Source organism: Sebastes umbrosus, chromosome 11 (assembly GCF_015220745.1).
Source record: "Sebastes umbrosus isolate fSebUmb1 chromosome 11, fSebUmb1.pri, whole genome shotgun sequence".
Classification (NCBI taxonomy): domain Eukaryota; kingdom Metazoa; phylum Chordata; class Actinopteri; order Perciformes; family Sebastidae; genus Sebastes; species Sebastes umbrosus.
The window spans coordinates 18,654,535-18,682,067 of record NC_051279.1 but is presented as its reverse complement, the minus strand read 5'-3'; the positions used below and the strand labels follow the sequence as shown (position 1 = coordinate 18,682,067).

The following is a 27,533-nucleotide window of genomic DNA, read 5'->3' as shown; positions in this document are numbered from 1 at the left end:
GTAGAGAGAGGTGTGCTGTCCTTCTCATTGGGGATAAATCCACTGTTAATGAAACACTTGCTTACGACTGAGGCCTTGAGAGAACCCTCCTGAGCCTCAGGCGCTGAGGTTTAAGCTGTTCTTAGAGCCTACCTGCCAGTATCATAAAACTTCGCCACTATTTCATCGTTGACCAAGCGGCTTGGCCGTAACCACAGAGTGGATGGTGCCATGCGTCTTTCGTCGCCCGTGTCTACTTTTCAGTAAGACGGACATTGGTTTGTTGACTTAGATTCCTGTTAGACCTCTAAAATGTATGCTTCCTCGTTTATACTTAAATGTGGTTTGGGTTGAGTTTTTACTAGTCAACATCAACTTTCACCTTGACAGAATTAAGCCAGTAGTTGAAATAGAGAGTGCAGTCTGCGCTGTGTGTTTCCTTTATAGATGTGGGTGTACTAAATTTATACACCATGTTGGTATTTGTTTTTAAGGATATTTTTAACTTTTGTCTACATGTATAGATGTGTCATTATGGCTTCTAGAGGACAAGATGAGTAGATGTTTTTTTGTGATTAGCTCTACCTAAGGAGAGGTTAAATCCACTTAAAACTGTTTTGAGAGCTCATTTTGAGTGATTACCAGGTAAGAAATTAACAATCACAGTGACTAAATTGTAAAATATTGGAACTAAAAGTAGGATATACACAACATTAATAAATATCTGTCATGTCTTGATTATGCCTGGACATTCTCCAATATTGGTGCCAGTCACTGACTTAAACAATACTTTTTGGATACCTTATTTTAAAGAATATTAACATGTGTTTCTACTAACTCCTTTTTTCCATTTAACAAAAAATATACAAATTTCTGAATTCAAGAATTTTACTTAACTAAAATATAGTTTAAAGGTGCTCTATACAATATCCAGAGCATTACTATTGCAGCAAAAAACAACACAAATATTTGCTATGTAAAGATAAAGAGGAGTCATGTCTACCTGAGTAGAGAATGAAGTCGCTTTCTCTCTGTGTGTGTTGTAATCAGAGTTTCTCCGCGCTTTGTTGACAAATCCGAGCCGGCAGCACGTGCTTTTAGTGCGTGTTCGTGCATCGCAACCGACGGCACTGTTGCGGAAGCGTGGCACCCACACTCCGGTTCCCCCCCCAGGTTAACACTGTTAGCTCTATCAGCAGTGTTGCCATTGTTTGTACTGTGTTGACTGTTAGCACCGTTAGCTGAGAGCCAGCAGCTCAGCCGTCTCCATGTTGAGAGCCATGCAGAGACACATGACACATTTTCATGTCAACAACATCTCAAACTGTTTCTGGCACTGTACTGCGTGTATAAGCCCTAATCTTTCCACCCGTACGACAATACAGCTACACCTAATTTCGTTTCCCGGTGGAAGAGATGCTTGTGACACAACGCAGTTACAACGCAGTTTCAACTGCGCTCGCCGCACATCACCGCAAGCAGCGCCCAAAGTTGGGCTTTGCTCGACGCAGTGAAAAGCTTTTGTGGTGTGGCGCAAGCCATTAGAAATAATGAGTGTTGGTGCTATTGTCGCATTGTGTCTTAAAGGGCCTTCAGTGAGTGAGAGAAGGAGAGAGAAATGGAGAGTACTGAGAGAAAGAAATACTCAAGCAAGGGCACAAAATGAATAAAAACTGATGAATATTAGCCTAGTTTATACCAGAGATTCACACAAATCCATTCCAGAGGGGTGAATTATTACATTTTCTCTCCTGAGAATTAAAAGTAGGCCTATTTAACATAAAATGCTGTTGCATTATTTTGTTATTTTCATTCTTTAAAAGTCAACAGAATGCAGGAAACAAATTCTCTGAAACTGGAAGAACCCCCAGACCCCTCACTTTGGTTTTTAAATCCTCCCTATTTTTAAGGTCTCAAGGTTGGCAAGTATGGTAAATGTGTGATGAAATCATAAGTAAACAAGACTAAATATGACCATGTATTTAATGCCAATTGTCAATACTTTTACAGTTATTGATAATTGATGCTGCAGCTGCATCTCAGTTGGTATTGACGTTTGATTCCTAGCACTAATCTTGTCCCTTCAGACACCTCTATTTTCTGTCCCCATTACAGTAAAGAATATATCATCATCTAATGGTGGTAATCAGAGAGCATTATCAAAATCTAATCAGTTCTTCTTTGGCACGAGGGCTTTCTGTCCAGCTGTTTTAGGTGTTTTTGTTCCAGGCAAACAAACAAACAGGAGGAAAAGCCCAACACTGTGGAAGTAATGGAGTATGACTCAGGGGGTTATTACAGCCTCCTAAAGGTGTTGCTTATCCCTTTAAACAAGACAACTTTAATTACACTATTTCCACATGTTTTCTATCACAGCCATTTTTAAATCTTATCAACTAGGACTGGGCTGCTGCTTTGTTTTCTGTTTGCTGAATATACAGATTCTATTAAAGCTTCAGTGTAGTCACTCACTGTGGCATCATTTGAAAGTTTAATGTTACAAATAGCCCTAGGTGTAAGTGTTGTGTATAAATGAGCTTGTGGATGGAAACAAGCAATAGATTTGACCACATGGGGCTGCAGGCTTTCACAGCTCTGTCAGAGGCAGACAGGGAGGCTCAGCTGGTTAGTGGTAGACACTGTTGTTTTATGGGGCATCTCTCTTCTCCCACATGGACGGCAGCGGGAAGAGCGTTTGAAGTCAGACCCGCTTCACCTCAGGGTGTGGAGATTGGCTATTGTTGTACATTTAGCACTGCTGAGCAAGATGAATGTCTGGAGCACAGCATGGGAAAACGCAGTATGTGTCAAGTGTGGTCATGTATGAGCAATGTGGCGTCTTTGCCATGGAAATTCAAAAGACAAGGCACTCGATATATTACTTTCTCCATCAAAGTAAACAGTGTAGCAGATTATAGCTTCAGACAGACTGGATCCTGTGTTTTTAACCAACAGTGAAGTAGCCTAATCATGCAGCAAAGAGCACAGAGGGCAATTAATTCAACTAATAGAAAAAAAGTGTACATAGATCCAGAGGAAATAAGTCAAGAAACGTAGCATCAGCTTGGAAACAGTGACTGCAAGTCTAGACAGTGGTGCATGACATCATGTTTCAACTAATTGTACTGCGCATTGCACAATATCCTGCATTTTGATTATTTTCACAAAACAGTTTTTATTAGTCTTGATTCGTGGAGTCAGCTGAGCATGCATGCTGTTTGACAGCCCAACTCCTCACATTCATTCATGCACACACATGCATACCTGGGACTCACCCAGTTCAGCCACAGTCTGCTACTGGTTGCCACTGAGGGCACTATTCACCGATGTAGGGTTTTTGAAGGTAGCAGAGAGCAAAAGTTCAGTCACAAGTGTACATCTCCATGTTGGTATTTGCTTTTAAGAATAGTTTTAGCTTTTGTCTACATGCGTAGATGTGTCATTATGGCTTCTAGAGGACAAGATGAGTACATGTTTTTTGTGATTAGCTCTACCTAAGGAGAAGTTAAATCCACTTAAAACAGTTTCGAGAGCTCATTTTGAGTGATTACCAGGTAAGAAATTAACAATCACAGTGAGTAAATTGTAAAATATTGGAACTAAAAGTAGGATACACACAACATCAATAAATATCTGTAATGTCTTGATTATGCCTCGACATTCTCCAATATTGGTGCCAGTCACTAACTTAAACAATACTTTTTGGATATCTTATTTTAACATGTGTTTCTACTAACTCCTTTTTTCCATTTAACAAAATATACAAACTTCTGAATTCAAGAATTTTACTTAACTAAAAATACAGTTTAAAGGTGCTCTATACAATATCCAGAGCATTAATATAGCAACAAAAAACAACACAAATATTTGCTATGTAAAGATAAAGAGGAGTCATGTCTACCTGAGTAGAGAATGAAGTCGTTTTCTCACTGTGTGTGTTGTAATCAGAGTATCTCTGTGCTTCATTGACAAATCCAAGCCGGCAGCACGTGCTTTTAGTGTGTGTTCGTGCATCGCAACCGACGGCACTGTTGCGGAAACGTGGCACCCACGCTCCGGTACCCCCCCCCAGGCTAACACTGTTAGCTCTATCAGCAGTGTTGCCTTTGTTTTCACTGTTAGCACTGTTAGCACCGTTAGCTGCGAGCCAGCAGCTCAGCCGTCGCCATGTTGAGAGCCATGCGGAGGCAATAGAAATGCTCCCAATCTCGCATTTTGCACCTTTAACATTTAAAACAAAAAATCTGTAGTTTAATTGCACCTCCTTTAAACATGAATAAAGTCAATGAAATGTACCACATCCCTGCACCTTTGCACCATCTGTGCCTGGGCAGTGCAAGGACATTCAAGGCAAGGTAGTACACTTCATTGAAAACAATTGGGAGAGTTATGGTTCGGAAGCCAGTTAGGGATCCTTGTCACCGCACCAGTAACTTCTGGTTGGTCAGGATGCTTGTTTGGAGAAGGGTAGGATCTGGGGGGGATATCTTGTGAATCTCTGTGTGTTTCATCCTCCCCAGTGACACAAAGACTGCAGCGCTGGGGGGAACTGGCCGTACCAAATAGGGAGAAAAAACAGAAAACTGCAAAATAAAAAACAAAAAACAAGCACACTGCTTTTCTCAATATTGCCTTATATGACAAGATTTAACCACTCACGGTCTCTCTCGTCTGCTCAGACACAGACCCCCGACTTCTGGAGAAGCAGGAGCAGCAGCAGCCGACATATGTCGCCCTCAGCTACGTCAACAGGTAAAGAAGTGTATGAACTATTACCGGGAAAGAAAACAGCTGAATTTCCACTTTTTCGTGCAGTAACTCTAATATAAGTAAATCTACTTATAATAATTATGACATCGATGTTATTAGTCTTTGACCCCGTAAAGATTTATCTACAAGAGTCTTCTACATCAGTGAGTATTACTACTGTGTCTGCTCCTATGAGCTTCTTCTACCAGCAATGTCAAATGTCATCTGGTGGATTGCTTAGATGAATTACTTCAGTATTTGGTAGCTGTTTTATTTTTATTGCTCTAGGTTCATCCCAGTCGTCTTTGATATGGTGCTTGAATAGTGGTTTTAAAAGCCTTATGCAACAAGCCAGTGAACAAGAAGGTCTGCCGCTGTCTCCCTGCCTCCACAAACACATCTTGATGTGGTTATCGCTTAATTTGTTAATTCCACTTTTGTTTTAACAATGTCTACGTTAACATTTCATTTTTATGATGCGCATTTACCAAAGACTTTACTATCCGTCATAAACCCTGGTGTAAGGTTTTTTTGATGGGAATAGAGCCAATTATGTTTTTTTTTTCTCAAACATGTGTTCTACAGTAGCAAATACTGAACTTTGTAAACATCAGGGAACAGTAGCAAGTATTGAAAACTGAATGAGATGACCCTCTTTTCATAAGAAACCCTGACCGGTCTTATGTTCCCACAACGGCAGGTTCATGACAGATGCTGCGCGGCGAGAACACGAGACCCTGAAGAAGAAGGTGCAGCCCAAGTTGTCACTGTCTCTGACAGGCAGTCTGTCGCGCAGCAGTGTTTCCACTCCGCCTCGCCACACCAGTGGAAACCTCACCCCTCCAGTCACCCCACCCATCACCCCTTCCTCTTCCTTCCGCAGCAGCACGCCTACAGGTACATAACCAACCTTAACACACTCACCTCTCCAGTTAGATCCAGAATGGAGTGACTGATGGCAGTGAAATACATGTTATGCATTGTTTATTAAGCAAGCAGCAGAGTGGTGTAGCAGTGAAGGAGACCGATATTCATCGGGGAGGTCCGTTTTCAAGACACCGTTAAGGCAAGCATCCACCCTGCTGAAGTCAATCTGAATCAGTTTAGATACATAGTGCTCTCACCCTCCTATATCATGAAGGAGAGCAATGAGGCAAATATTGAATGTCCTCTTAAGGGATAAAATAAGAATCACAAAAGGCTGCTCCCCTTGTCTTCTTACTTCTTACTTCAAGGAGCAGTCTGTAACATTTCAGAGGATCTATTATGAGAAATGGAATATAATATTCATACCTATGTTTTCATTAGTGTATAATCACCTGAAACTAAGAATTGGTGTGTTTTCGTTAGCTTAGAATGAGCCCTTCATATCTACATAGGGAGTGGGTCCTCTTCACGGAGTCCGCCAATGTTGCTCCGCCATGTTTCTACAGTAGCCCAGAACGGACAAACCAAACACTGACTCTAGAGAGAGCCTTTTGCGTTTTTTTACGTAACCTGAAGGCCTCCGTAGTTCTCCGACATGCTTGTGAAACTGTGGCAATGTGAGCTGCAGAGTGCAGAACTGTGGTACCGCCAGCCGCCGCATGACTTCTGTTGCTCCTTAAGTAGTGTTATTATGGTATGGATGGCCTCTGAGCGAGGCGAATGGGGTTACCGCAGATTTGCACTCGGCGGCTCACGTTACCGCAGTCTTGGAAAGGGAGGAGTGAGTAGAGGGATACCCAGTTGGTTGCAATCTGCAACCACACCACTAGTTGCTGCCAAATCCTACACACTTCACCTTTAAGCTGTAACAGCTGAAATTAATGTCAAGATATACTATCAGAGAGCACATAATATCTTCACCCTTTATTCAGTTTTAAAATTATATGTTGTCAGTTGTAATGGCTTTAACGGCTAATTGAAATTGAAATGATATAATTGGGTGTTGCTTGTCAAAAATTCTTCCCTTGTTATGTGATATTTCATTATTAACTTGTTAGTTACATCTCAATGTTTTCCATCACTCGGTTAATGAACTCAACATCTATGACTCCAGAGCAGGGCTGAAAGTTTGGCACTATATAAATGAATTACCCTGTAAGTAAAAGCATCAGCAGGAGAGTTTAGGAGCTTCAAGCTACAGAGAAAGAGGGGCAGCTTTCATAGTCCGGCTGATTAGTCTAATTGACTACAGTGTACATTACATAACAGAAAAAAAACTTCTAGTTCTTTCCCTTGTAATGTTTTCCCATGTACTCATGTCCTTGTTTCGCCTTGTTTTTGCTCTCGTGGTTTTTTTAGTTTGTCTTCTGGCATAACATCTTTAATTAATTGATGAAACTTTTCAAACCGCAAGACCTCAATAAAATGCAAACATTCTTTCCCACAACTGGCATATTTCCGGAAACTTCTTGGGCACTGTAACACATAAAGTAGAGATTACTTTAACACTGCCCCAAAGCATTTGTTGGGAACGGTCCACGCTTGTGAGTCTGAAAGCTCAAAGGCCAGGATCTCATCGATCTCACACAGATTAGTCATCAAGTGTGCATAGATCAGAGCTCCGTGGAGAACAGTTTGCATGTCTGCTCGTGATGCCCTGAGTCAATTCCTGTTTGACTTCCTGTCTCTCACCCTCCCACAGGTAGCGAGTGTGATGAAGAGGAGGTAGACTTTGAGGAGTCTGACAGTGATGAGTCGTGGACCACAGAGAGCGCCATCAGCTCCGAGTCCATCCTCAGTTCTATGTGCATGAACGGAGGAGACGAGAAGCCTTTCGCATGCCCCGTGCCAGGCTGTAAAAAGAGATACAAGGTAGGCTTGACTCAGCATCCACACATTATAGATGAGACATAATGTGTGAGATTTGTGATTTGTGTAAAAATCAAAAAATGGGAGTCCCTGCTGTTGACAATGGAAAATCAGTCGAGCATTACAGCATGTCAACATAGATGCATACATGTAGTCCACTTCAGTGATGTGGAGTTTTACAGGATTTTCCGTTCACATCTGGCATGTGCGGTCGGAATAAATTATGTGCAGCTTGAGAAAATTGCAATGCTGACGTGAATGACAGGGTTATGGGCGATGACTTAGTCTGAGGCAGCATTAGGCATCTGTTTAGGGGCAGAACAAGACATTTGATTTCCTCTCTATAGCCTACTGTCAACAAGCAACCTCTTTTTTATTTATATGTACGTAAGAGATATTAAAATGTATTAAAAAAAATGTTTTTGAGAGGTACAGGGATGAGGAAAGGGCCTTGTCTCAGGACTGTGACACTTGTTGATGTGATTGTTGTTATTTTATATATTAAGATGATTATTTATGTGTCTATGTGATAAACATTAAGTTCATTATTGAAGTTATAGAAGGACCTTATAAATGTTTACTTATGCCAGAGGTGGAAGAAGTATGACAGTGTAGGAATACTCTGTTACAAATATAACTTCTCCATTCAAAATGTTACTTAAGTAAAAGTACAAAAGTATTACCATCAAAATATACCAAAAGTAAAAGTACTCATGCAGAATGGCTCCTTTCATAGTGTTATATATTATATTATTGTGTTTTGTCACTAATGAATACATTTTAATGTTGTAATTATTCAATGTGGAGCCAATTTTAGATACTTTGTGCACAACTGGGTAGATTAGTAGTAGTAATAACTAATAAAATCTAGAGTATAAAGAGTATAAAGTAGCAGCAAATGGAAATACGTAAAGTACAAGTACCTCAAAATTGTACCTAAGTAGAGTACTTGAGTAAATGTACTTTGTTACTTTCCACCACTGACTTCTGCCCGCTCATTTTCGAACATATAATATTTATTTATTCCTTTGTTCCTTTAGAATTTCACTTTTCATTTTAATGGTAATTCTTGTTTTGATTTCTCATTACTTGTTACATGTTCGAAATGCATCTATCTAATCTAAAAAAATAGTTACAGGAAAGCTCAGTTGTACATGTTACTTCTTATTAGTAAAATGTAAGAGGTAGATGTGGGAAACTCAGCCAAAGTGAAGGTTGAGTGTCATATTCTTTGCTTCGTTACAGAATGTGAACGGGATCAAGTATCACGCCAAGAACGGCCACCGTACCCAGATAAGGGTGCGCAAACCCTTCAAGTGCCGGTGTGGGAAGAGCTACAAAACGTCTCAGGGTCTCCGCCACCACACCATCAACTTCCACCCGCCCATCTCTACCGACATCATCCGCAAGATGCAGCAGTAGTGATGGAGTGAGCGACCAGCACTCTCCCTCAGGCCATCTCCCGACCATCTGACCACCACCATCACCAGCAATGGCTGTTTCTCATTCCACCCCGTTCATTCATCCCCCCCCGCCCCCCCGCCCCCTCCCTTAAAACCTCTTCCTCTCTCTCTTACCCCACTTTGCTATGACACTATTTTTGATTGCATGGTATAAATGTGTTATTATTCATCCTTAACTTTTATTCTGAATGTTAAATCTTTATGTAGTTCACAGTTTTGTATTTTGCACATTTAAGCTATCATTTATCTATTTGACTTTATTTTTTTTTCGACATATGGTGCTCGTTTGATGATGAGGGCTCGTTGTAGACTAGCCACACCAAATCATGAGTAGCCTTGCATGTACATCCTGCTTTACAGGCAGTGTGACGTCAGAGGAAACTGAGGAAAGATTTTTTTTTTTACAGAAAGGAGGCACCATTTCCTTGCTTCTGTCTCATTTGAACCTAAAAAATGGGACAGAGGTAAATGAAAACAATCAGAATGTGTGCAGTATAACGTGTTTCATTCTCTTATCAGATTTAATGTTAATAATCAGTTTGACTTTTTCCGTTCATATCACAAGTTCCAAAACCTTTTTTCATCTGTTTTACTGCAAACACTTGTGTGTGAGCACCAAAGGATGATCTCAGGTGACGTTTGCAAGCATTTCAGCACCACAATCCTGCCCAAGTGTTCTGATAGTATTGATGCTGTTCAGTGGGATCATGGGAACTCTTGTGTGTCACAATGTTCCCGGTCACTTTCCTGAAGACTTAAGCAGTTTCCCTGTGCTGTTTTTAACAGTGAGGGATTGAAGCACTTTTTTGTAACAAGTTGCCAACAAATTAGCATTTTTTGCCAACATCTCGTTTCTGGTGTTTGTACAGTAGCTACCGAGAAACGAGTCAAAAGGCCTTCAGAGCAGAAAGTTCGCAAGTTCTCCATTGCTCCAAGGGAAGACGTATACCAAACCTCCAGTGTTTCCAGTATTGTGAGATTTCTGTATGTACAGTAGTTGCCTTGAATTGTAAACCATTCCAATCAGTGCAGATCTTTGTATGGCTTTATTTTGACAGTTCGAACTAATTCAGCTGACGTTACGCAGACAGCTCAGCCCAGACTGTTCACCGACTCCCCGCTCTTTTGAAACCATGTGATTGTGTTTGTCATGGATAGAAGAAAAGCCGGGGGAACGACGTTAGCCATGTATTTAGCACATTTATGTCGGGCTGTGAGATAAACACATGGCGGCTCCTACTGTGTGCCATAAAAAACACGTCAGTACAACCCCCATTTAATCCCCGAAAGTAATGAACCGCAGATCATTAAATGCCACAAGATTGGGGATTTATCAACTTTGAGCCATTAGGTAAACATCTTCACTGCATGGATGTTAGTGTTAATGAACTACGGTCCAATTGTGACAGTATTGTACTGCCAGTACGGAGGAAAAGTCTTTGATATAGTGTACAGTGAATGTATTGTTATGTGTTAAGTGCATTAAATTATATTTTCATATGTTTCTGGAGTTTAAAAAAACAACAATAGTATAATGTGTATGAAAAGACAACACCAGAGGTTGTTTGGAGAAACACTGGTGATGTACTGTATTTCTTCAAAAAGCTGCTTCATGTAAAACTTTTGTTACATTTAGAATAAAAAGTCCTCTGATGTGTGCCTAAAGACTCCTGCATCGTCATTAACTGTGTGATGTGAACACAAATCAGATTCAAACAGACTTTATTAGTTCTTATTAGATACATGAAACTCACTTAACAAATGAAACATTTCTATGAGTGAAATAACTTATTACTGTAAAAGAGAAGAAAACAGAAGAAGGGGGAATTTAACATAAGCTCAGCATGCACTGATTAGCGGATGATATGAAGGTTCGGACACATAAACCCAATGAAATATTTAAAATCAAAACAAAAGGAAACCTAACGTAAAACAAATCTATATCATACACAAAGTATCAATGCTTTCACGATATTGGCTTTAATTATTCTAAAATAAATGATCTGATGATATACTGTATTATCATGTCTGAATGTAATCACTGAAGATTCCTCCCTGACTGCATATAGTGCACCAAGGCTGCTTTCTATAAAGAATGAGCAAAATGACTTGTACAGTGATGTTTAAGGGGGGGGGGGGACCATTTGGTTGGATGTTTTAAATGTAAGTTTGGTAAACACTTATCTCTTTCCCTGATTCGTTACATCCTGTAGTCTGACAGAGTCAATTTAAAGTCGGTATATATACGTAGAACAGTCTTATCCCCCCTAAATTATTCTTTAAATCCAAATGAAGGGAAACCTTTTCACCTATAAAAGAAATGCTGCTTCAGTAGCCCCGCCATGTACACTGAATTACAATGTCATTTCAAAATGTCACATCACTTCAAAGTGTTTTCTCTAAGTTGAAGTAACAAAGCGAAAGTCAGTATAGGAGTCCTAAAGAGTGGATCTTCACACCATTACATGCAGAAAAAGAGTGCAGAGTGATTTATTTCAGTGGCGACAGGAAGTAGGCAGACCGGATGTGCTGATTTTTCCGTTTTCTCTCTCTATTCGAAGTTGAGCGGGTGGCCGTCGAAGTGGGTGAGCACGTGATTCTCAAACACCTTCTGGTCGCAGTCCAGCGGGAACTGCTCGCTGCACATGGGGCAGATTTTCCAGTGGCTCTCCACGTGCTCCTCGAACTTGCTCTGGTCGTAGTTGGGTGGGAAGATGACCTCGCACAGTGGACATCGCTTCATGTCCATGCTAGCACACGAGAGGGAGAAGAGAAAAAGGCAGGGGGGTGGAGAGAAAGCTCACGTTAATAAGCGGTGAAGTGATGATGTGGGCTAAAACCAGGAGCGCGGGCTAATAAAGAGCATCTGTCTGATGCGACGTGGGTGGCCCCGCTGCTTGACTAACACCAACAAAAGGGGGGTTGTGCAGCAGAACAAACACTTTACACATGTTACAATGCACAGGTTTAAGAAAACGTAGGGTGCAGCAAACTCGTATGGCATTTATGGGAGTTTGAGCATGCGAGGGTGTGCTTACCTGGGATCAAAGCAGAAGGCGGTTTGTCCATCGGTCACAAATGGGCTTTGAGTTTCGGTCGCTGCGGGCTGTTCGTTGGTATTACCCTGAGAGAAAGAGAGAGGTTTTTTGACAGAGTTTATGATTAGTGAATGTTTAACACAAATGTGAAAATGAATGAGAAAGACAACGCAGACGGGACAGTCCGAGAGGCTTACATTGTTGTTGTTTTGCTTTTCCTCGGACTCCTCGTGGCCTTCTGGCCGGCTGTGGTTGCGGGTGGGTTGGATACACACCACATTACTGTCCCAGGAGGGCGGGCCCACAGGGGGCAGCCTGAGCAGCTGGTCATCTGAGAACTCCCCATCTTCCTCATCTGCAGGGGAAAGAATGCAGAGAAATAACTGGTGTAAATACAAGTCAATTATTACTGGAGAGTTTTCAACAAACGTATTATGAAAGGAAACCAACCTTTTGAGTCTGAGATGGAGTAAGGGTTCCCAAAATGCAGCTTGCTGGGACTCTGAGAGACCAGCAGGGGGGTGGGGGCATCCTGGGTGTAAGGGACAGGGTACTGCAGGAATAAAGGCACGCTGGACTGGATACTCTCCAAACTGGTTTTCTCACTGGCCCCCTGATCTCCCTTCCTGCTGCTGCTGCTGCCCTTCTGGAGCCCCTGGGGAAGGAAACAGCAGAATTTAAACATTAAAAAGGTTTTCTGAGGGAGCTAAATATCTGGTTTCATCTCTCTATGTCTTTCAAGGCAAGCAATACATCAGTGCTTACAATCACACAACAGCTCCTGAGCTACGAGCTCTTGCTTTTTCTGTCGCTCACACACAAACAGTTTAATTAGTGCCTTCATTAAAACAGAAACTCTTCTCGTTTTCAAAGGGATCGGGACGCTGTGTTTTATTGATGTTAGTTGCAGACGCCAATTTAATTTACAGTCTAAACCTCAAATTGGGTCATTCTGCTCCTCTTAGCTGTAACAGCATTACCTCGAAGCAATATTTTAGGTCAGTGAGGACCTCGCTGTGGTCCAGAGTAATGGAATGGAAAATAAGAACTCATTTACTTTGCTTCTACAATTAGAGGCATATTAAACACAGACCAGATTGGGAGAGGGAAAATGGCAGGGGAATGGCACTTTTCGAGGAATTTTTAGAGTGGAAGAAGTCTATAAAAGAGAAAATGAAAGCTGTCACTAACCCCCTCCACTTTTTCCTTCTCCTTCACAACAAGTGCGAGTGTGTCCTTCAGTTCCTTCAGCTCCCGTCCCTTCTCAGCTACCTGGCTCTGGAGTAAACACAAGACACAGAGACATTTTCAATTCTCAAACATCTGACGTGATTGAGAACGGCATCATTGAAATACTCTCAGACCTCAGTGCGTGACATTAATTGATCCCAGCCATAAAAGGCTTCCCTTTGCAGAGGACTGATTTATGCCCGATACCGCTCAAAGCAAAACAACCTGTTTGAATTCCTCTGAGACACTAAGCAAATATCCGCCTGACCTGAGCCAAGCACAGCATTAGCCAGGCAACTGGAGATGACTCCAGCTTCGCTTGTCTCCAGAGTCTGACATAAACAGCAGTAAAATGTCGTCTCACAGATCGGCCTGCTCATAAACAACACTGTCAGAGCGGCTCTGTTCAAGGGAGGGAGATAGCATCAAAGGCTCCATCCCTGAGCTAGACCAGCCATACCCAGCGGTAAAAAACGCAGTAAGTGTCCAAAGACAGACCTGATTGGAAAGCGACGGAGCATCAGTGGCAGCGAATGGCCTGACCGCAGTGCTAAGTGTCTGAACTGACCTTGTAGCGATCTTCCTCTGCTGCCAACTGCAGTTTCATGTTCTCATTCGTCTTCAGTTGCTCCTTAAATTTCACCTCCATCTTGGCCAGCTCATCAGCAAACATGCAGCTACGCTCCTTCTCCTCCTGAAGAGCAGTTAGATATTAACCAATGCTCTTTTTATCATATTCCTCTATCTTACAATGCAGAGAGCGCATACTGTATATCATACCTTTGGAGAACATGAGTCGTTGACAACAGGGTTTGAACATCTAATTTGGGGGGCACATGACCAATAAAAGGGACGTAAATAATATGTTTCTTACCACCAGCATCTGCTTGCATTTCCTGTACTTGTCATTCCTGTCGGACGCCTCTCTGCTGAAGCCTTTGAGCTTCTCTTGGATGATGGCTTCCAGCATGGGATCAGCAGAACCTGGACTCCCTGTGAAGACAAATGAAGGCGAGTCAGACAGTTTGGCAAGGCATGATTACAGTTTTAAATGCAATTATTCATTCCATGACTTACACTTTGGCACCGTAGGATAATAACGTACCTGGCACTGATGTGTCTGGACTCACTGATAGAGGGATTGTTGAGGCCTCTTGTGCTGAGCTTCTCTTCAGATCCTACAGGCAGGAACAAATACGTGTTGAACATTAAACCTAAATGCAACTAGAAGACAGAAACAACTGACAGAGACAGCAAATTGGTGCACAATCTGCATATTAAGAGCATTTCGTGGGATGTTCTGTTCTTTCACGAGTATACAGTATGTCGACTAGCGTCAGGTGGGACCTACCCCTTGCTGATCAGAGAGTCTAAGCACTTGTTTCTGCAGTCGCTGACATTCCTTGTATTTTTCCTTGTAGTGTTCTGCAGCCATGTGCAGCCGCAGCTTCAGGTCCTCCACCTCTCTCTGCAGCTCTGCTAAAAGCGCCGGGTCTGCAGCAGCTTCTTCTTCTGCTGCTTTGGCCTGGTGACGACAAAACAGTACAGAAAAAAAACAGATCAGACATCAAACACAGTGATGTGCCAACTGCAAGACAGATATTGTATATGATCAATCATACTTATTAAGGTACTATCAGCGCCTTTATAATAAAAGAGATGCTGTCAAATGATTCTTCAGTAAAACCGTGGCGATCAATAAAAATCTGTTGTAATGTGGAGCGCTCATGCACCCCAGGAAACTGCTGATCAGGGGGAGGATGTTGTCTTGGTTTTTTGTTTTTAGTTTAGACCCGGCTTGGTCTGAACTGTAGAAAGAATTACAGCCCTCTTCAAAGGCAGAAACAATAAAACCCCCTGTGGGACTTTTTGTTTCTGTTTCCATTATTTTGCTTCCTACCAGTAACTTTCTCACATATGCTATGTTTGGTGTCAGCAAAACAGAGCATACTTAGAAAAGGTTTGGACAACAATATACAGTACTATTATTATAATAAGTGGTCTGTAGTGAAATACTTGTTTCATGTAAAGCTAATTTAACCAAGAAAGCCTGTGAGCACATTGATAATCATCCTTACAGCTTCCCTCTTGGCCTCTGCCTTCATCTGCTCCACCAGGCGCTCCATGCGGACGCACTGGGCCTGAGCTTCAGCCTTGGCCTGGCGGAGGGCATCGGCCTCCAGCTTCATGTGGTAGAGTTCAGACATGGTTCGGTCGCGGGTGCTGGAGGCGTCCCTCAACTCAGCGGCTAACAGGGAGGACTGCTGCTGCTTGGCCTGGAGCTGCTCTTCCTTCTGCCGCAGCTGCTCCTTCAGGGCCTTCATATCTCCCTGCCAGAACAAACGTCAAAGGTTTTCAGTGAAGCTTTTTTAATTTCCGTAAAGGTCACTAGAAAGGTGTCATTATTCATTTTTTTCCTATTCTTCAAATTATCATTCTTAAGTCATGATTATTATGACATAAGCATTAATCAAGTTAAATACTGCATATGACAAATCTACGTAGGTGTTGTAATAAAACTAAATTATTTATACCAAGGGGGGAACTTTGGCCAGAATCTCTGTGTACTGTTTCTCCTTCTCAGTGAGGCACGCCTGCAGGCGTCCCACCTCGTCTTTGAACTGGGCAATGGTGTTCTCCTTGTTCACATCCACAGACTTCAGCATCTGCAGCTCTGCACTCAGCTTAGTGTTCTCCAGCTCCCGGTTTTTCAGGTGAATCTGTCGCACACACACACACACACACACACACACACACACGCACACAGACGAAGTTATAAAACACGAGAGAAGTTATAAAACATAAAGTCCTTGGCGTTAGCCTCATTTATACAACACCAATCACGATCATGTACCGAAGAACATATGACTATTAAAATAAATGTTGCGTGACCTCAATTACAAAACAGAGATTGAGATAGGCCCATAAAGTTTTTTTCCCTGGTGCAACGGCCCCAGTGTGATGGTGCAAGTTAAATTAGGTATGGGGTTTTTGGCTCCATTTCCGTGGCGACACGACAGTATGTGGCACTCCCAGTTCCTGTGCAGTGCCGACCACAACAAAGGCACAGAAACACCAGACGGACCAGAAGAAGACAGAATAAGGCATTCCTTCTTTAGAATAAATGTTTGGGCAAGAGAGTATATAGAATAATCACAGTAGTAAAAAGCGGAAAGCAGGAAAAAGTCAATTAACTGGACCTCCAATTTGAGAAATCTAATATTACAAAACTATTGTTAACTGTACAGATTGCAAAACTGTCACTAACAGTACTTTAGCAGTGCTGAGCCAAGCCCATTGACATACTGATCATGTGACGTGAAAGCACCTAGCTGCTGCCTACCTGAACCTTGACACCCTTTATTTTGTTATTAATCTTTATGAGAAGACACGTGTTGATACTAGCAGCAAATTACCTTGTAGAGTTCCTTCTCATCTTTCTCATTCTTGAGATGAGATTCAAGTGCCTCCTTCTCTGCTGTAAGTTTCTTCACTCTATCCTTGAGACTAAAGAAAAAGTCATAAACACATGTTAGTTACAAATTGTATCAAGCATTACAGTGACTATGTTCACACTCAGAGTTTGGAATAATTGATTAGTGGCCAGAGAGATTATGGTCTAGGGTTTACCCTGTTTTTATGACACCTCTAGCAGATAAAACAATAAACAAATACGCAAAGGTCAAAAGCTACTTCCTCCCTTCTTGACTTAGCAATAGGTTTTATATAAAACAAGGAGACATGTGATGATCACCCAAGCCAGCGTGCATGTTATCTGCAACAAGCCCTCCATCTTGGACTCACCTGTCCAGCTCAGTTTCCTTTTGTAGGCCCTTCTGGGTGACTCCAATCAGATCCTCCTCCAGCTGTATAACTCTGGCTGTGGCCTCCTCCAGCCTCCTCTTCACTTCCTCTTTCTCCTCCTGCAGGGCCCGGGAAGAATTCTGCACCTCCTGGGGGAGACAATAAAGTATAATGTTAGAAACAAGTGGAATAAAACAACAACAACAAGACCAAATAAAGTGCAGAAGAAAGATGTTTCAGTTTGGTAACGTGCATGATCTAATGAAATACCGAATTAAATAATCATTCTCATTCATAAAATAAATAATTTACTCCAATTTGTGCCACGGCCAAAACATAAATCTACATGGGTTAATCTAACATGACAAAAATAATGCTAGCTTCCTGGTATATTGCTTTCCATCTCTTTCTTTCCATTTCTTGCATGTGAAAAAAACGTGAGTAGAGCATAAAACTTTTACTGTCTTTTGAAATGCAAGTCTAAATCAAAATGAACATTATGCCCTCGATGCAGACTTTTCAAGCTTAAAAGATGACATGGAAAAAGCAAAAAGGAAATGATTTATTTTTTTTACAGTTTGTTTATAGGAAGAGTTTTGGAATCTTTATATTCACACCATATAAAAAAATCATATAAAAGTATAGTCATAAAATTAACAGCCACAAAATCTGTAATCACGTTTTCATCTGAAAGCCGTTTTTAAAAGCAGCAGATTTATGGCAGACGACGGCAATATGAATTATTACTGACACCGCTTTTAAGACTTAATGTTATGCTATAAAAAAAAACCCAGAATTACAACTTTGATAATTTAGACATTCATATCTGTCAGAGAGTGATTTATACTTTTAGTCACAAGTTCGGATGGCTCTGCATATTTGCAGTCTTTCGCTAGGGGGTGCTAAGAGACTGTTTGGCCAGATGTAAAAGTGTCCTTGGAAGAACTACAAGAACTAGAGAAGACTATCAATCATATAATTTAGCACATTTAGAAACATGTGCTGCTCAATCAACAACAAGGAACAACTCTACTAAACAACAGAAAGGAACGAGACTTCTTGTTTCACTGACAAAACTTTTACAACAGCAACAAACATTTGTCTCCCCCCTCCTTTCTGCTGGCCCTCCTTTCTGCCTTCAAAAAATGGACTCTCAGCTTACTTGGCTCTCTCTTCTCAGCTGGGCGCAGGTTTCCTTCTCCTGCTCGCACTCCTTCTGCAGGCTCTGGTGCTCCGCTTCCAGCTGTTCCTTCTCCTGCTGCAGGAGGCCCATGTTTTTGACCAGCTCCTCTTTCTCTCTCATGGCCTCCTCCATCTTTTGCTGCACGGAAAAAGATAAATCGTTCAAGATGTTCGGTCAGTTCACACAATAATTCACGTCCCCTTTGTTCAGATAGTATATCAAGCTGTTCACGGCTGAACATAATGTCCTTATCAAACTAATAGGAAGTAGCCGTTCTGGATTGTGACAGCCAAATAAGAACATGGTTGTATTGAGTAAGCACTGCTAAGGCAGACTATACCTCCAGGTAGCCAGCCTTGGTGGTGACCACCAGGATGTCGGAGTTGCATTCATCCTCCACGGTCAGCAGCTCGTCCTCTGAAGGGCTGTTGGCGCGGAACTGGAACGGCGTGCTGGCTCCCCTGATCTCCCCTTTGTGGGTCACATAACAGAACTGGTAGAACTCGGCATCGTCGTTGGGCACATAGTATCCTGGGGGAAGATCGACATCCAGTCAGTGAACAGAGAAGCAAAGCATGAGATATTCCTCCACAACCCTAAACTCACCTCAGCTTCTCTTAAACTGCACACAAAGTTATTACAAAAGGCCAGTTATAACTTTGAGATAAGTGTGTGTATAACTAAAAAAGTGCAGGGTTTGAATTCTAAAAAGCAAATAAGTCTTTCTCCCCGTCATGTCACTCTCCATTACTTTATAAAAAGTAGTATAAAAGATAAAAAAACACATAAACTGAAATGTCTTTTCACACCATAACAGATCTGTAGGGAAAGGTTCTCATTTAACTCAGCCCACTGATTCAGTATTAAACTTTTAACAATCCTCTGAACAGCCCTCTGATATGCGGTTATTAAAAGGTGACAAAGTTATAGAAAACGATGGTATGATCTTACCCTGAAAGACCACTATTCGGTTGACTGCGGTGCCTTCCACGTAGTTCTCAGGGAGAGGCGACCACAAGAATGTGTAATAGTCCCTCGCTGTGCTCCAACCAACCTGTGAGACATTGTGGAGAATCCATTGAACCAGACGCTCTCTCTCGCCACATCAGTGTCAGATAATAACAATGGAGGATTAACAAGGAGACTTCCTAGAATCAATCCACACAGTGCCAAACTTCCAAAATATCTCAAACTGGTTTTATTACGGTAATCATGGGGGTTTTCAATCTATGTTGGGATGATAGTGTTAGACTGTGACTTTTTTTCTATTATCTAATTATAATTTCTGTGAACTACTGAATCTCCTCATCACCACGTACGTGCGTACGGCCCGGCTCTCGTCGTGAACGAGCCCAACTGCGGAAATGTAGCTATAACTCATTTCTAACAGGAAGAGGAAAATAGGTGAAAATTTTATACATAGGTGACTTGAAAATGAAAAGCAAAATGTAATTATACGTATTTTATGTGTTGTTAACTGATGGCGAATGAGGGGGGTTGGGGGGAGTACAGAAAATACATCCATAACTTCAGCCCGGTGCCATAAAACTGTCAAACAAAATCAGAATCACATCGAGCTGGCTGGCTTTCAGTGTGCACACACACACTCAGGCACACACACGAGCATCCACAAACTAGCCTAATATGCCAAAGAACATGGATTATGTTGCGTGATGTGACTTTCAAAGTTTTGCCAAAATGATATTTTTAAATATTCATGCCAGACAGATCACGTTTGAATCTATGCAACAGATGTTGCTTTGATGTCTACAGGCTTTTTTTGGACAGTTGATTTTCTTAACCTGTGTACAAAAAGCCTGCAGCTACAATACTGCAAGTGTTCATCAGAGCCAGAGATAGAAGGCCCTGCTGCTCCAAAACCCCCAATTGTTACCAGTGCAGTTCCAGCCTCCAGCAGTAAAGAGCAGGAAGCAATTAAAACATGCACCTAGTTAGAGAGTGTCATTACTGAGGGCTAGCCCCTACCAGTCCACTCATTAGAGCAGCAGAGGTGGTGGTGGGTGAAAAGTCTGAGAGGAACTCTTTCACTTACAACAGACTGCGATGTGAATAAATAGGAGAGGAAAGGAGGTCGAGACGGTGTAGAGCCACCGTTAAAAAAAAAATGGACTGGAAGTGATAACGCAGGCAACACTGCAAGAGTAAAATCTCCAAACATACAAGCAGATTATTTTCAGTTTAAACATGACACCACCTCCGCAGCATTCCAGCAAAGTCATACTTCTGCAAGAAAAGCTGACAGAAGCCGGTGGCAATGTTGCTGCAGGAGGTAATGCATTGTCTATGTGCCAGTCAGAACTGTATAAATCCCAAGAGCGAGTTGTTCATGAATCACACGGAGAGGTTGTGCTCAAAGACAGGTTAATTATAAAGCTATGCTTGCTTTCTCCCTGGGCTGCTGTGACAACCTGTCCCAACAACATTCCTCCATGAAGCCCCGGAACAGCTCGCACCACGCACGCAGTACGGTGAGCGCTCCAACATCAAACGGCTGCTTTTTGTCTATGTGCAAACAAGAAACCTGTCTCCCATCCGAGTGAAAGAGTATAATTTATAAATTATTTTAGGGTTGACATGTGAAAGCCTAAATTAAAAATGTGAATATAATTCAATTTAGTCGTAATTCTTCAAATTGATCATTCTTTGAACCAAATCTTTGAACCAAATTACTGACAGCTGTGCTGACAAGTTACATTTCAACCGACATTTTCTAGTCTAACCGCATCACTTATCCGGTACATGCACTGTAGTCATATCTTTATCAAATAGATAACCTAGAAAAGTGGTAGCACTCCAAACAATCCAAGACCCAATTCACTCGGTTTGACTGGGAGCCAATAGCAACAAAGCATGTGTTAAGGAGCTAACACTGATGCACAGTGTATCCAGGTTATCTCTATGCACACAAACGCAAACAACTTGGCAACCGAACGTCTCATCTGTCAGCACTGCCAGGAACATTTACACAATTTATGATCCTGCCCTCAGCCTTTTCCAGCTCGGCTCTGTGTTTTAGAGGCTCAAGAAATTAGTGATTTTAAAGATCTGGTTGGTGCCTCGCTTGAGGCTAAACACAATGTGATGAGGCATCCAGCTACGTACAGCAGGGTGCTGAATCCAGTGTTTAAACAGCCAGACATTACCTGATCCACCTCCAGTAGCCTAACGTGACCTCATTCCTCAGTGAGACTTGGCAAAAAAAACCTCCGTATACAGAGGTATATTCTCTGACACAGAATAAATAGATGGCTTTCATCACCGTTACAATGATATGAACACTATAAATCTGTCATGTTCAGCGAAACTGCAACAGTTTGTCTTGGCTGGCTTAATGGCATTACAGTATAAGTGCATGATACAAGTATATTTCTGCCTCTTAACACTAGAAGCACACTCTGCAGCACAGAGAGAGAGCCTTTAGTTAGATTTTGTTTTGATCTGGTGTGATTTAACTCCAGCTTCCGTCTCATCTCCGGAAGATAAAAAAGCTTGTTGGTGTAGAAGAGCCTGGAGCCATATGCTTCTGTGTACATCCACCATTCACTACAGATGAGGCTCAAATAAATTACTGCTCCTATAACAAGATCCATGTGGGACACTGAAGTGTGCGGTTGGGGGTCAAAACGCTCCATTCGCTCTTCCAAGCTCATTTACCTTCCAATACATCATGCACAATATGTTCTATTCGTCATTAGAGCGCATATTGTAATACTTCTGCTACTACAACAACTACTAATAATCAGATTATTTATTGTTAAGGCTTTTATGATGCATTGAGGAGTGTTATAATACCTTGAATATGCCAACCCAGTCCTTTGGATTTGGTTTGATGAACTGCGTCAGGGTAAAGTGACACTCCAGTGCAGCGTGGGGCATGTAACTCTTCCCCACATTCTGGAAGATGACGTGGGCAAAGTTTGACGTGTCCATGTCGTTGCTTAATAAAGTCCCGCCCAGGAACAGTTCCATTAATCACTCAGCAGTGGCTACACACAAAGAGACAAAGCAACACAATATATGATTAGACACAATAATAACCACAGAAATAACCAAAAATACCGATCCTGCCAGTGAATGAGAATAAGTAAAGACGCAAGTCTGTTCTATACAACACATCTGATTTAACACTAAAGTCCTACCATTACTGTATACTGTTATTGAATAAAATGTCATTTTGTCCCATCAACTGTCTAGTTGACGGTAACATTGCTATTAACACATTTTAAAGTGGAAACATGTCCTTGTTTTTACTCAGGCTAACCATTTTTGATATTCAAACAGAGCCATGTGTAGTTGTCAGATGGCAAATATAATAATTATTCAAGAATGTGAAATAACTTTTCAATCCAGACCCATATTAAAATGTTTGTTCCATCATTTGCCATCAAAATCTGCTTCTCATTAGACTTAAACGCAGGCAATCTTCAAGGAATGTCAACCAGTGCATGGACATTTCTATCTTAAATCTTGAGTCAAATCGTTTGTGTATGGGATAAATATTTCCAGTAAACAGATGTCTGCTAGTGACAAAAAAAGAAAATGGATAATACCATAATACCAGAGTTATCTTTGATTGGCCCAACATTTAAGAAACTCTGTTTAAGCCTTAAAAGGAACAGTGTGTAGGATCTGGCAGTATCTCGCGGTTAGGTTGCAAATTACAACTTCTCCCGTGTGCAGTGTGGAGGATTGCTACGGTGCCTGACACAAACCTGTACAACCTGTACGTGGGACGTGAGTGGTAAAGCAAGAGAGAGAGAGAGCGGCATCGACTAACGGACTAGCGAAAAAAACGTTATCGACTCTGGCCCAAGCAGGAACAGGTTAACAGTGTTTGGTTTGTCCGTTCTGGGCTTCTGTAGAAACATGGTGGTGCAACACGGTGGACTCATGAAGAGGACCCGCTCCCTATGTAGATATAAACAGCTGATTCTAAGGTAACGAAAACAAAACAACTCTTATTTTCAGGTGATTATACACCAAAGAAAACATACTACTAATATTATATTCCATTTCTGCCAATAGATCCCCCTAAATGGTACACACTGGTCCTTTAAATAGATTTGTTCAGGAAATAAGTAGTTTGAAAGTTACACAAGACCAATTTGTTTTTTGTTTTTTTTTTGTGATGGACATTGCTCTATCAGCAAAAACAGATGACATGTTGGAAGTGCATGCTATCTCTGTCCCAATTGAGGGAATGTCTGATTTGAATAAACTTCCCTATATGCAAATTACAAATGTATAAATTTGGCTTAGTTGTAGGTCTTTAGACTACTGGGTTAATGGACTTGTGCCTTGTCCCTGTGTGAGGCAGATTAGTCAGGGACTGTCGGGAAGTCCTTGTCAAGATGTAAAGTTAAAAAAATTCCAAGGTTGACAAAAGGTTGCTCTAATACTGTATGACCAGCAGTATGGTCATTTGTCAGTGGGAAACCCAAATTTACAGAAGTCATGACTTTTTATAACATATGATGGACAAACAATGCAACAGGTTGATTGTACTGTAGATACATCCTCTCAATCTACTTAACTAATCTGTATCATCCTATAAGTAGTATTGGTGCCTGTCTTAAGATAAAGATGCCTTCAGTGGCATTTTAATTGGTCCAATTCAGCTCATGTATCTATCCATGATTGCTGAAACACAGTTACACTGATAACACCAACAGGCACGCCAAGGACTATATGATAGGGCGTCCTCAAGAGCTAGGCGATAGGGTCTTTCCTCGGAAGCAAAAGTGAAACAGCTCTTCCAAATGAGAAAATAGATTCATCCTCTGTAGCGTAAATAATATCTCATTTCTACTAATAAAGTAGAAATGTCTCATAACTGTACTGCACTTCTTCTTTTCTAACTCAGGTTTTTATCTTCCTTAATTATCTTATAAGATATAAGATAAGATATTCCTTTATTAGTCCCGCAATGGGGAAATTTGCAGTGTACAGCAGCAAAGGGGATAGTGCAAAAAAAAAAAAAATATTATCACTTTACTAGGTTTTGAAAACTGATACATGTGTAATTCAATACACATATTTATTTTGTAAACAATAACGTTTGATTTTGTTGTTCCCAAATTATTATATTCTATAAGATTTTGTCCCTGGAGCTGGCTTTTTATGCTTGATTATCTTTTAAGATAATACTTTGTAATTGCTTTGATGATGAAGACAAATTTAAGATTTTGTTTGTTAGACTTTTAGGGCTTGAGCAACCAATGTATTCAGATAGTTATTTCCCCAAAGTGACATTTTGAATTAAGAATTTTTACTTATTTTGATGGATGACGTTAATTTTCCCTGATGATGGGCCTTGAGGCTAAATGGTTGTGGAAAATGTGTATGAATGTGAAATTTATATATGTTTGGAAAATTTGAATGTTATAAGTGTAACACAAATATGATGTTGTATATAGTATGTATGTGATAAATGTAATGTACTTGATTTCGGACCCCAGGAAGACTATCTGGTGCCATTGGTATCAGCTAATGGGGATCCCTTTTAAATAAATAAATTCTTATCTGAGTCATTGTTTGGCAAGATAACGCTACTTTTTTTATTTTTTAAAAACTACTATGCATGTAATTGCATTTTAGACCACTTTGTTTTCAGGTATATTAATCTTACTAATCATAGTGCCACCTCATTCACGATAAATTAGATGACAGCAGAGACAAACACTGAATGTTATTTATTAGTAGAAACGCCTCATAACTGTACTGCACTTCTTCTTTTCTAACTCAGGTTTTTATCTTCCTTATCTATCTTATTATCACTTTACTAAGTTTACTAAGTACTAGGCTTTTTAATGCTTGATTGTTATCTTTTAAGATAATACTTTGTAATTGCTTTGATGATGAAGACACACTTTACACCTGATACATTAAGAATTGTACTTATTTTGATGGATGACATTCATTTATATCATTGAGTTATTATCATTATCATTGTTTGGCAAGATATCTTTACTTTTTATTTTATTTTTTTAAACTACTATGCATGTAATTGCATTTTAGACCACTTTGTTTTCAGGTATATTAATCTTACTAAAGTGCCACCTCATTCACGATAAATTAGATGACAGCAGAGACAAACACCTTACTGCCTCATAACTGTGCTGCACTTCTTCTTTTCTAACTCAGGTTGCTATCTTCCTTATCTATCTTATTATCACTTTACTAAGTTTACTAAGTAATAGGATTTTTATGCTTGATTGTTTTCTTTTAATACATACATACTTTGTAATTGCTTTGATGAAGAAGACACACTTTTCACCTGATACATTAAGAATTGTTACTTATTTTGATGGATGACATTCATTCTTATCTGAGTCATTGTTTGTCAAGATAACTTTACTTTAAAAAAAACAACAACATAAAACTACAATGCATGTAATTGCATTTTAGACCACTTTGTTTTCAGGTATATTAATCTTACTAAAGTGCCACATCATTCTCAATAAACTAGATGACAGCAGAGACAAACACGTTATTTATTAGTAGAAATGCCTCATAACTGTACTGCACTTCTTCTTTTCTAACTCAGGTTTTTAGCTTCCTTATCTATCTTATTATCCCTTTACATAGTTTACTAAGTACTAGGATGTTTATGCTTGATTGTTATCTTTTAAGATAATACTTTGTAATTGCTTTGATGATGAAGACACACTTTACACCTGATACATTAAGAATTGTTACTTATTTTGATGGATGACATTCATTCTTATCTGAGTCATTGTTTGGCAAGATAACTTTACTTTAAAAAAAACAACAACATAAAACTACAATGCATGTAATTGCATTTTAGACCACTTTGTTTTCAGGTATATTAATCTTACTAAAGTGCCACATCATTCTCAATAAACTAGATGACAGCAGAGACAAACACGTTATTTATTAGTAGAAATGCCTCATAACTGTACTGCACTTCTTCTTTTCTAACTCAGGTTTTTAGCTTCCTTATCTATCTTATTATCCCTTTACATAGTTTACTAAGTACTAGGATGTTTATGCTTGATTGTTATCTTTTAAGATAATACTTTGTAATTGCTTTGATGATGAAGACACACTTTACACCTGATACATTAAGAATTGTTACTTATTTTGATGGATGACATTCATTCTTATCTGAGTCATTGTTTGGCAAGATAACTTTACTTTAAAAAAACAACAACATAAAACTACAATGCATGTAATTGCATTTTAGACCACTTTGTTTTCAGGTATATTAATCTGACTAAAGTGCCACATCATTCACAATAAACTAGATGACAGCAGAGACAAACACGTTATTTATTAGTAGAAATGCCTCATAACTGTACTGCACTTCTTCTTTTCTATCTCAGGTTTTTATCTTCCTTATCTATCTTATTATCACTTTACATAGTTTACTAAGTACTAGGATGTTTATGCTTGATTGTTATCTTTTAAGATAATACTTTGTAATTGCTTTGATGAAGAAGACACACTTTACACCTGATACATTAAGAATTGTTACTTATTTTGATGGATGACATTCATTCTTATCTGAGTCATTGTTTGGCAAGATAACTTTACTTTAAAAAAACAACAACATAAAACTACAATGCATGTAATTGCATTTTAGACCACTTTGTTTTCAGGTATATTAATCTTACTAAAGTGCCACATCATTCACAATAAACTAGATGACAGCAGAGACTAAAAACTGACTGTTATGTAAACTTAACAGTAAAAACAACACCGTCAGACTTCCTACTTCAGGGTGGATCTTCTTCCATTTTGGCCTCAGCTGACATAATTTTGTCCGACGTAATTGGGCCTTTGACAGTCAAAACAGCAGCTCGGATGATCCACTGAACAACTAGCTGTCATCTACAGCAATCACCAAACTTCTGATGTATAACTCTAATCAAACATATTGGTAGAAGTCGACGGTAACAGCTGGATGAACACGAGCTGAGAGGCCTGATGTTAGAACAGTGATCATGTCTGGCTGAGTTAGCTCAGCAGCTAGTTAGCACCGCTGTCTCTGGAGCTAACATTAGCTTCTTAAAACACATGTTAAACGGGAGGAATATCAACAACAGCTGCGTTGTAAGTCACATTTATAAAATAAAGCTTAAACATACCCAGATGCCATGTCGTTCAGCAGCTAGAAATCCGAATATATCTCAAAAACAATTGTTGACGCAGTTCAGTGCTTTCCCCCAGACCTCTTCCTGGAATAATAACAACATTACGTCACTTCCGGAAAGGGGGACTTTGCTTGGGAATCCCACCAGTCGGAAT

The 27,533-nt window shown here is 40.3% G+C and overlaps 2 protein-coding genes across 4 annotated transcripts in view; one reads left to right on the top strand and one right to left on the bottom strand.

The window, feature by feature from the left end:
* jazf1b (JAZF zinc finger 1b) overlaps positions 1-14,831 on the top strand; it is a 23,227-nt gene extending 8,396 nt beyond the window's left edge. Inside the window, exons 2-6 of one of the 2 annotated variants that reach the window (XR_005208880.1) lie at positions 4,659-4,731; positions 5,429-5,625; positions 7,358-7,527; positions 8,770-9,039; positions 14,820-14,831. Coding sequence is in view for 1 of the 2 variants with exons in the window: in XM_037785091.1 (XP_037641019.1) it covers positions 4,659-4,731; positions 5,429-5,625; positions 7,358-7,527; positions 8,770-8,946 (617 nt within the window). In the remaining variant the exon portion in view is untranslated. Of the gene's footprint in view, positions 1-4,658; positions 4,732-5,428; positions 5,626-7,357; positions 7,528-8,769; positions 10,648-14,819 lie in introns of those variants that run through there. The other variant, XM_037785091.1, reaches the window with a different exon arrangement.
* Positions 10,693-27,533, bottom strand: tax1bp1b (Tax1 (human T-cell leukemia virus type I) binding protein 1b). Of its 2 annotated transcripts, XM_037785081.1 has the most exons (18): positions 27,374-27,532; positions 22,056-22,249; positions 19,194-19,296; positions 18,583-18,773; positions 18,222-18,380; positions 17,060-17,208; positions 16,672-16,762; positions 15,790-15,975; positions 15,334-15,585; positions 14,607-14,780; positions 14,361-14,433; positions 14,130-14,248; positions 13,824-13,949; positions 13,217-13,303; positions 12,476-12,680; positions 12,223-12,380; positions 12,026-12,111; positions 10,693-11,737 (listed from the first exon to the last, which is right to left on the bottom strand). In XM_037785081.1, exons 2-18 carry the CDS (start codon positions 22,230-22,232, stop codon positions 11,539-11,541), a joined length of 2,535 nt encoding a protein of 844 aa, XP_037641009.1. In that variant the 5' UTR covers positions 22,233-22,249; positions 27,374-27,532; the 3' UTR covers positions 10,693-11,538. The 2 variants fall into 2 exon arrangements, with proteins under 2 accessions (XP_037641009.1, XP_037641010.1); XM_037785082.1 differs by lacking the exon at positions 13,824-13,949 and having other exon boundaries at positions 27,374-27,533.

Excerpts from the sequence above, each read along its gene's own strand:
- tax1bp1b (XM_037785081.1), bottom strand. The coding sequence starts at position 22,232 with ATGGAACTGTTCCTGGGCGGGACTTTATTAAGCAACGACATGGACACG. Across the intron at positions 14,434-14,606 it reads GACTCTCTGATCAGCAAGGG|GATCTGAAGAGAAGCTCAGC; the intron begins GTAGGTCCCACC and ends TCCTGCCTGTAG. Across the intron at positions 12,381-12,475 it reads CTCCATCTCAGACTCAAAAG|ATGAGGAAGATGGGGAGTTC; the intron begins GTTGGTTTCCTT and ends TTTCCCCTGCAG.